This window comes from Hibiscus syriacus, unplaced genomic scaffold (assembly GCF_006381635.1).
Source record: "Hibiscus syriacus cultivar Baekdansim isolate YM2019G1 unplaced genomic scaffold, ASM638163v2 tig00110321_pilon, whole genome shotgun sequence".
NCBI lineage: Eukaryota > Viridiplantae > Streptophyta > Magnoliopsida > Malvales > Malvaceae > Hibiscus > Hibiscus syriacus.
In genome coordinates, this window is record NW_024062680.1 from 1904246 (window position 1) to 1915188 (window position 10943).

Genomic DNA, 10943 nt, shown 5'->3' on the forward strand with positions numbered 1-10943 from the left:
CAAATTTTCCAAATACTCGTGTATTTTACCACCTTTTTCTGAGGACATATATAAATAATTTCAATTATCAAACTAATCAGGTACAATTTTACTAACAAGAAACTAAATGAGCATAATCAGGATAAATTTGTGTCATAAAGCATCGTCGTCCGAATGGGAAGCAGCGTCGAAATAAGTCACATGTTATAATATAATGTTCTTAATATTATTTAATTACATTTATTACCATTTCTAGCTTCCTCGGTCTATCCAACTTCAACTTCGCCATCACTCTAACCACCTCTTCCTTCCCCCATGCACGGATGCGTGCCACTCCGTTTATTTCATAAGCGACAAACTATCACAACCCGACCAAAAATCGAACAGTGCAACCTGCATTTATAATAAAAGTTATTATTTTATATAATAACTATACTATCATTTTATATAAAAAAAAACAAAAACATTCTTCAACTCAGTTACCTCAAAGATTGCTATGCACCATTTGAGGTATCTCTGGCTGCCCTTTTGAAAGGTGATTATTGATTCAATCAATCTCGAATGGACATATTCAGCCTAATTGAATTCACCCTTCAAGCCTTCATCGTAAATGAGCTTCATATTGTCCTTGTTGGACAAAGAAATATCCCGACAAGGTACAATATAACTCAGGTCTTCAGGTCATCCCCCTGTAAGATCCACTTTTGATATCCTCTTCAACTTCAGCATATATCACCTTCTGATTCAAACCATATTTAACAATAAATTGTTTGACATCAAATTGCTCCATCAAGGATTGACACAATTCCCTCCGAATTGGTCGATCTCCTATTCCTATCAACGATCCAAACCCCATTTCCCTCAGCACATTCAACTGATCATTCTCTTTAATGTGTTCAATTAATGAATTCACCATTTTTATGTTGCACTTTGTCGACACTTCCTACATTTTTTAACAATATATAATATTATTGTTCTTATATATATTGTATCAACGTATTTACAAGTTTAATGAATACCTTATTTTCATGTGTTTTCCTCCGTTCTTTGTTTTATTTACTATCATTCCTTGACTGTTTGATGTAAGGTTCCTTTTCAGCATCACTCATTGAATTCCATTTCGACCTCACATCTTTTGTCACCTAATATTAAGCATAAACGTTTCTTAATCAATAAATTAATGCTAAATAATACTTAATATCAATTTCATGTTACATACCGAACCGCTGTGTGTGCCATCTTCCTTCATCCTTTTACATTCGACCATACTGTCAACATTTAAAATTTGTAATCAATTTAAAATTCTTAAATACTTTAATCTAATTATCATTTCAACAATAATAATAAAAAGACATTGACACTTACTAAAAGTACATATATTCACACTTTGGTTGCTTTCCACCCAATGACTTCATTTTTTCTTCATATATCAGTTTGCACAAATCAAATCAAATACTGCTTACATACACTTTATTCAATATACAAAAATCAATAACTACTCTTGTGGTAAAACGATTGGTCTTCAAAAGAATTTGAATGGCCACTACAACAAGTGTCGGCACATTTATACAACCTAAAATATCATTTTTCTACCTATAATATTATATACAAGTATCCATATTTATTTTCTACCTAGAATATCACTTTCTACATGTAATATCATTTTTTACCTATAATATTAAATAAAAGTATCGATATTTATTATCTACCTAGAATATCACTTTCTACATGTAATCGATCCCAAATACTTTTTTACTTCGAAAACCCCAAATAACAACACATAAAAACCCTATTTCAGATTACTGTAATAATAAAAAACTAGGGTTTCAACAACGTACCTTTCGATTCGACTGCAGCAACAAACAAACAAACTTCGCCGTAGAAACGCCTTCTGAAATGCAACAACAATTATGCTTCGATTTCAAAAACTATATCTATTTTCAGAGGAAATTTAGCTATGCCTTTATATTTACACAGGATATGTTATTTATATTTAATCAATACAACTACCTAAGTGTCGATAATTTTATGTCAAGTGTCGATACTTTCGATAAGATATTATCTGGTAGCGCTTTACCGGTTTTGTCATTTTGAGACCGGTTTTGTCATATTTTTATCTGTTATATTATTATGGATCGATACATTTTTTAAAGTATCGAGATTTTATAGGCGCTATATCTTATTATCTTTTAAATTCCAAAAGTGTCGATACTTATATTAAATTATCGACACTTTCAACATATCCGATATTTTTTTACATGTTTTGTCATATTTTTACTTTTTATATTGTTATGGATCGATACATTTTTTAAAGTATCAACACTTTATACGCGCTATAACTTATTCTCTTTTAAATTCCAAAAGTGTCGATACTTATATTAAATTATCAACACTTTCAACATATCTAGTATCTTTTTACCTGTTTTGTCATTTTTGAGACATGTTTTGTTATATTTTTACTTGTTATATTGTTATGGATCGATACATTTTTTTGAAGTATCGACACTTTATAGGCGCTATAACTTATTCTCTTTTAAATTCAAAAAGTGTCGATACTTATATTAAAGTATCGACACTTTCAACATATCCGATAGTTCTTTACTGATTTTGTCATTTTGAGATCGGTTTTGTCATATTTTTAACTGTTATATTGTTATGGATCGATATATTTTCATAAAGTATCGACACTTTTTAAGCGCTATAACTTATTCTCTTTTAAATTCAGAAAGTGTCGATACTTATATTAAATTATCGACACTTTCAACATATCCGGTAGCGTTTTACCGATTTTGTCATTTCGAGACCGGTTTTGTCATATTTTTACCTGTAATATTGCTATGGAGCGATACATTTTTCATTCGTATCAACACAAACCGACAAGCTAATTTTGCTGGTTGCCAAATTTTTTAATATTTCTTCATGATTTCCACCTACAATATTGTTAGTACTCGAAATTTCCGGTAGCGCTAAACTAAAATTATTAAATATATTATAATGTATTTGTAACGTATATTAGCCTGTATTTCTTAAGACAATGCCTCTTTGTACCTTGCGGGTCCATGGTCCAATTCATATATTTTAACAACCCGTCTATTATATACATAAATAAATTTGTTTTATAACATTTTCAGTTTCTTTATTTTTTACTTTAATATTAATTTAATATATTTTAAATCATGAAACAAGATATGCCATTAGTATAACACTCACTTTAAATTGTTTAAATATATTAAAACAAATTAATATATTTTAATTTATATTTATAAATAATCCTTATATTAAATGAAAAATAATAATATCTAAATTACTTATAATATATCCAAAATTTTGTATTAAAGTGTAAATTCAACTAAAACTCAAGTTTTATTTAATATACTTATTAAATTTAAATATAGTGTTTAATACATGAATTTTGCTAAATATAATAATGCGTTTATACAATGGATTGGAAATTATAAATGAAGTTTAACTTTAATTATCCACAAAAGTTAGTATAGCTGTTGAATATAAATCTTAGGTGACATTAAATTTATTTAGGTATAAAGTAATATTTAGTCCTAAAATTTGATAACTTTTTTGAATTTAATCTATGATTTTCATTATCCACGTTAATATTCAACTTTAACAACTTTCTTCTAATATATGAACTAATTTTGTCTATATTAATATCGTGAACTTTGCAGCTGTTTTCAATTTAATTTTAAATTTGAACTTTGCAGCTGTTTTCAATTTAATTTTAAATTTGAATTAATTAAAATAGTTAACTGGAACCAAATTGATTTTTTATTAAATATGAGAATTAATGGACTAAATGGATCAAGTTGAGAAAGATTATAAAATATAGGTATCAATGTTAAAAATTATCAAGTTGAAGGATTATACGTCTCATTTAGTTAAATGGTTAAAATATTTATAAAATGAAAAAATGGTAGACTTGTAATTAAACTATAATCCAGACCATTATATAGAATTTGGTTCCGCTACAATCTTATAGAAACCCTCTCTTCTCTCCCTCTCTTCAATTCAATCATTTTGAAACTAATTAGAAGTTCCAAATAATTACTCTGCGATTTTAAGTGCTTTGGGTCTATCAAATCATTGGTTTATTTTTTTAAAATTAGAGAAGATGTCTTTGAGGCCAAACACGACGACGGTGGCTCGGAGGAACAGGTACAAAGTGGCGGTGGACGCCGAAGAGGGTCGGCGGAGGAGGGAGGATAACATGGTGGAGATTAGGAAGAACCGCCGTGAAGAGAGTCTGCAGAAGAAGCGGCGTGAAGGACTCCAAGCGCAGCCAATGCCTGCCTCTCTTCAGTCGTCTGCTGTTGAAAAAAGGGTCTATTTCCATTGTTCTGTTTTTTCCGTTTATTCTTCAGCATTCTTAGTTGCTACCGCTGTCGAAGCTTTCTTATTCGAAGATTGTTCGTTTTTTTATTAATCTTATTGAATTTGATTATGATCGGTTGTTAATTTTAGAGAATTTTGCTTATATTAGGTTTCAATTATGTTGATGGGGGTATTTTTTAAAAAACTTTTTGGTGTTTTTCGATTATTTTATTGGAGCCTTGATATTGTTTAAACATTTGGGTAGCGGGTACACAGGATAAACAATCCATTTTATTTTTCTTGTGTCACGCTTCTATCGAGGCTCTTTCCCCCCCCCCCTCTTTTTTTAAGCTTTACGATTAAGTTAGCTAATTATCTTAATGAGGTGGCTACTCTTTAGTTTATTTCAGTATTTGGCATGCATGTTCCATGGATTTGGTTTTGCCATGGTTTATTTTATGACAACCAATATCAATTTTTGCTTTGGATTGTTCTGATAACGTTCAACTCTTACACTGCAGTTGGAAAATTTGCCAGCCATGGTTGCTGGTGTCTGGAGTGATGATAGTAATATGCAACTTGAGGCGACCACACAGTTTAGGAAATTGCTTTCTATTGGTGAGAAATTCATCTTGTAATAATTTTGTTTGATAATGGTAATTTTTTTTTCTAAACTAGTAATATCTTTTGTTATTTATCTCAGAACGCAGCCCACCCATTGAGCAAGTGATACAAGCAGGAGTTGTTCCTCGCTTGGTTGAATTCCTTACTAGGGATGATTTCCCTCGGTTTCAGGTTGGATTTCTTGTTAGCTTCAATATTCTTTATGACTTCAAATTCTTAGGTTTAAGATTCTTACTTATTTCATTTTTCTGTAGTTTGAGTCAGCCTGGGCTCTCACTAATATTGCTTCTGGGACATCTGAGAACACAAAGGTGATAATTGATCATGGGGCTGTTCCTATATTTGTGAAATTGCTCGCTTCACCAAGTGATGATGTTCGTGAGCAGGTAAGCACATAGAAGGCATTTTGATTATTGACAGAATAAAGAAGTGTGACAAATTGAACTTTACTTGGCAAAAGCTAGTGTGAAATATTTTATATAATCTTAACTTCTATTTTTGCACTGAACATTCAGGCTGTGTGGGCATTGGGAAATGTTGCAGGAGATTCTCCTAGATGTCGTGATCTGGTTCTTGGTCATGGTGCTTTGCTTCCTTTGTTGGCACAATTAAATGAGCATGCTAATCTTTCTATGCTGAGGAATGCTACATGGACGCTATCAAATTTTTGTCGGGGAAAGCCCCAGCCTCCCTTTGATCTGGTTTGACCCTCTTTACCTTGTTTTCTTGAGGAATTGTTGTTGGTTTAACAAGGATTCCCAAGTTTGTTCATTTTCATGGCTATTGATTTACTGTGAAAATCATTGTCTTTTGTGTTCCTTTGAGATTTGAGATGCTGTATGGCATTCGGTTTTGGGTTTGAATTTATCTTATTACTTTATCATTTATTTATTGTTCAGGTCAAACCTGCACTTCCTGCATTGGCACTCCTCATTTGTTCAAATGATGAAGAAGTCTTAACTGATGCATGTTGGTCTCTCTCATATCTTTCTGATGGTACAAATGACAAAATCCAAGCTGTTATAGAAGCCAATGTTTGTGGCCGTCTGGTGGAACTTCTGATGTGAGTTAGACTATCTGCTGCTGATTAAATCTCCGAGTCTTTTTATATTTGATTTATTTGTTTTGTTTGGTTGACCAAAATCTAAAATTCTACGGCTTTCACAGGCACCCATCTCCTAGTGTGCTTATTCCTGCTCTTCGCACAGTTGGAAATATTGTCACAGGGGATGATACGCAAACCCAGGTATTAGCCACTTCCGAGGTTTTCTTCTTTTAAAGATGTTACAAGGAGTACAGATCACTTGCAATTTAGTTTTCTCACTCAAACCACAGTGACGGTCTTCCTCTTACATTGTAAACATGATACAAGAATTTTGTGGGTCTAGTTGTTAAAGGTTGTATTTTTGCTTATATAGTATATCCATTTTTTCTTATTTTGGGAAAATGTTTTTGGCACACAGTATATTATCAATCATCAAGCATTGCCATGCCTTTTAAATCTCTTGACAAAAAATTTTAAGAAGAGCATCAATAAGGAATCTTGTTGGACAATCTCAAATATCACAGCTGGAAATAAGGAACAGATACAGGTATACATTGGAACTGTTACCACATTCTTGTTGCCTTGATATTTATCTTGGTTTTATTAATTTTGGATCTGTGAATTTTGTAGGCTGTGATTGAAGCTAATATTATAGCTCCACTGGTTCAGCTGCTTCAAAATGCTGAATTTGATATCAAGAAAGAAGCGGCATGGGCCATCTCAAATGCAACGTCCGGTGGTACTCATGATCAGATAAAGTACGAAAACTATTGTGATATGTTTTGCTAGATTATTAAATGATAAGTTATAATCTGGGTACGTGACATATTTCAGATTCCTTGTAAGTCAAGGTTGTATCAAGCCATTGTGTGATCTTCTCAACTGCCCTGATCCAAGGATAGTTACAGTTTGTTTAGAAGGGCTTGAAAACATTTTGAAGGTTGGAGAAGCTGATAAGAACCTGGGCAGTACTGGCGGAGTGAATGTCTATGCACAGATGATTGACGATGCAGAGGGTCTAGAAAAGATTGAGAATTTACAGTCCCACGACAACACCGAGATTTATGAAAAGGCTGTGAAAATTCTCGAGACATATTGGTTGGAGGAGGAGGATGAGACAATGCCGCCAGGTGATGCCTCTCAAACAGGGTTTCATTTTGGAGGGGGTGAGCTTCCAGTTCCTTCAGGGGGATTCAATTTCAGCTAGAGGTATGTGGTATTTTCCTGTTTGCATGCACATTTGTTTCTTTGCAGCTAGCATTTTATGTTGTTTTACGAGCTGTTTATATTTCAGGAATTTCATCTGGTCCTGTATTGAAGTCCTTACGGAGATCCAGGTGAGGTCTTGTCTTTGGCTATCGTGTCCATGGTTGTGTATGGTCGAGAGTCCGTGTCGGGGGTATTAGGCTGGTGTGGTTTAACGACACAGCCGGGTTCATACTATGAAGATGAAGAAAGGGGGGATAGTAACAGAATAGAGCTTTGGGGATGTGTTTAAAGTAAAACAGGAACCAGACAGAGCGAGTGTTTTATATTTAAGGGTCGTAAAATAAATATTTGTCAGCCTCCATGGTAGTTGTCTAGTGTCTATGCAATATCTTGATTTGGGCATAGTTCCAGAACAGTTAGTAACATGGGAATATGCTTTTTCTTCTATGTAAATCCGAACGACTGTCAGTGTTCATCGTTTCATTCATCAAAAATTGTCCATTTTGATTTATTTATATATATTTTTTGTGAAGGGCTCATTAGAAGCTGCCTTGAAAACTACACTGAAGTGGAAATAGTATTTGATCACTATATCTGCTGTTTTATATGTTCTTTGTTTCCCATTTGACCTCATTACTTCAAAAGAAAAGAACTGTCATGTCTGTGTCTAATCGACTTGAATCATTCTAAATTAGAAGTAATTTGAAATCGAAAACCGATTTTAATTTAAGTTTCTTTTGATTTATTTTTAAAAATTAATATTTGTTAGAGAAAAAAATAAGATATATATAAATTAATATTTATCTCTCATCAAGTAATTGATATATGAATAAATAATGAAGATCGTGGATATTTTTAAGTCTCAGAAATTGATAAAACTTTGTAATAGTAAATCTCTCATATTAATACACTATTAATAGAATATTTTTATTTTATAATGTTTAAATATTATTAAATATTTTAAATTTTAATTATTATACTAATAGTATTTTAATATTTTTTTAATCTTGAGTAAAAATAATTTTTACATTTAAAAATTATTCATGAATGTTTAAATTTATTTTTAATATTTTATATTTTAAATAATTAGATCAATTATTGCATTTAACCTGAAGGGGGGTAAACTTTGGCTTATATGATTATGCTTTCAGTACTAAAATACTCAACAATAACACACACAGATAAAAACAATAATAACAGCTGTGTACCTCCCTGAATGTTGCCACGTGGACTGAACCATCCTTAAAAAATTTTGGCGGGTGTTGCCCTACTATTTTTCATTTTACACAAACAGGAAGGCGGCAATTTGCTGTTAGCAAGGTTATTATCGTCTTTTCAAGATCATCTGTCTAGGGTTTTTTGTCTATCCCTGTCGGTTTCATTCTCCCGCTGTGTCCCTTTTCAGTTTCTATTTTTTTCCTCTGCTTTTCCACTCATTTTCATCTCATCACTAGAGCTTCTCTCTTCCCTTTTGCTTACTTCGGTTGTGATTTCTAAATTTTCTTGTTTCCCTTCCTCTGTTCTCCTTCCCTCTTTGCTTGCTGGTTACTGAAAAAAAGCTCTTTGAATACACTTGCTTCATGGGTGTAATGGATCTGAGAGCAAAGGTTGGTGAAAAAACCACCTTCAATTCAAAGGTTGCTACTTTTATTTTTCTTTTTAAATGCTGATTTGGTTTCTGTTTATGATTCAGGAATCATTGGATGAAGATACTGCAATGAGTGAGTGTATCAAGAAGTTTTGCTCTGATTGCAAAACCACAAAGACCCCTCTTTGGAGAGGTGGCCCTGCCGGCCCCAAGGTATTATTGCTAATCATTTTAACTTCTTATTTTATTATCATTTACTGTAACTATAAATCTTTGACTTGTAAGCTTCTTAGAGCAGGCGTAGGGGTTTGGTATAAATGGGAGGAATCTTAAACTTAAAAGTAGTCTTGTACTCTGACTAATAATCGATCTATCATCACCTTTCTGTTGATTTCCTTTGCTTAAGATATAATTTTATGACCTTTTCGCTTGTTTGTCTGTAAGTTTGAAGTGTTATTGGCTTATGATTGATGGGATTTGTTTTTTTTTGGGGTATTTCAGTCACTTTGCAATGCTTGTGGGATAAAATATAGGAAGAAGAGAAGAGCAATTTTGGGTTTGAATAAAAACTCAGAAAATAGGAAAGTGAAATGGCGTTCATCGTCACCATCTACATCATCATCATCCAGCACCATCACAACAAGCTCTCCTATTCCCATAACCAATGATATTGCTGTTGGTGCTGATGACCTGAAGCTTGGTGGCGGATTCAGTGTGTTGAGGGAGCCATTGGAGACAGATTAATTGCATTGAGCAGCGAAGTTTTGTTGCAAAGATCATCATCATCATCATTAACATGGATGGTGAAGAAGCAAAGGTGTCAAAGGAGAAGGAAGTTTGGAGAGGAAGAAAATGCGGCAGCTTCTTTGATGGCTTTGTCATATGGCTTAGTTTTTGCTTGATAAATTTAGAGACAAATACAATGTCAAAACAAAACCCTAATCCAAGTAATTTTTTTGGGTAAAGTACACAACTAGTCACTAAACAATATCAAAAGTAATATTGTTAAGAATTATTATAAAATGATCACTGCACAATATAAAATAATTAAACATTTTGACAAGTTAAAGATTTTAACGGTTTAATAAATTTTAACGATTATTTTATATGAGTTTAATAAAGACTAATGATTAATTTATAATAGTTTGATAATTTTAATGAGTTGAGGCGAAGTACAACCCAAAAGGAGTGGGAGAGTGATGGGTGATGGTGGTGCAAATAGTAGCTTTTTAATGAGTGAACAATGATCAAAAGGGAATTGTAGTTAATTTACTTGCATTAATGTTTCTAGTAAGTGTTCTATTTATCATAATTGAGACATTATCCTTTCTTTGAGGATAGTATCCCAACATTCATGCAGTTAGTGAAACTTCTTTCTGGATTGACATATTATACATGATTAGTGTACATATAGAAATAATTTCACAAATAATATAAGAAATTTTACTCATTAAATGATTCTTGAATTCATAATACATTTATATTTTTGTTATTTTGAATTTATTTTTATTTTAGTTATGATCACTGTCGTTATCTTAAACGGTGACCGAAATAGGGATGGCAACGGGTCGGGGGCTGGGCATTGCTCCCCCGTCCTCGTCCCCGTTTAAAAAACCCGTACCCGTCCCGTTTAAAAAACCGCGGTGATTTAAACGGGGATCTCCATCAGGTAATCGGGGAAAACCGCGGGGAAACGACTATTCCCCTTTAGCATAAACGGTTATTTAAACAGGTATCGGGCCGGGTATATATATATTTAAATTAAATATATAAATATTATATATATATTTTAATTTAAATTAAATTTATTAATATTATATATATATATATAATAATTATTTTTAATATTTATCGGGCCGGATCATCGGGTAATTGGGGCGGAGATTACCAAACCCGTCCCCGTTTAGCATAAACGATTTTTCACCGTCCCCGTTTTCATCCCCGAACCCGAACCGTTTAATTCGGTTTTAAGTTTTTCCCGTCGGGTTCGGGTTTTTTGCCATCCCTAGACCGAAATAAAAGTTCAATGATACAGTATAAGATTTAAAAGTTCGGTGACTAAAATGCAAGTTTCTAAAAGTTCTGAGGAAGAATGGCGTAGTTTAACGAAATAAAAAATGTAATGGCTAGAGAAATGTAATATAAAAGGCAAAGACTTGATAACTTTATTTT

At 32.6% G+C, this 10943-nt stretch overlaps 1 protein-coding gene and 1 pseudogene across 1 annotated transcript; both read left to right on the forward strand.

Annotated features, from left to right (window-relative positions):
* Positions 1 to 3998: 3998 nt before the first annotated feature.
* Positions 3999 to 7694, forward strand: LOC120117724 (importin subunit alpha-like). Its single transcript, XM_039137963.1, has 11 exons — positions 3999 to 4315; positions 4827 to 4923; positions 5009 to 5100; positions 5184 to 5315; positions 5445 to 5630; positions 5829 to 5992; positions 6097 to 6175; positions 6393 to 6521; positions 6605 to 6732; positions 6809 to 7183; positions 7269 to 7694. Exons 1-10 carry the CDS (start codon positions 4106 to 4108, stop codon positions 7179 to 7181), a joined length of 1590 nt encoding a protein of 529 aa, XP_038993894.1. The 5' UTR covers positions 3999 to 4105; the 3' UTR covers positions 7182 to 7183; positions 7269 to 7694.
* Positions 7695 to 8439: 745 nt separating this feature from the next.
* Positions 8440 to 9712, forward strand: LOC120117726 (annotated as a pseudogene).
* The last annotated feature ends 1231 nt before the right edge of the window (positions 9713 to 10943 follow it).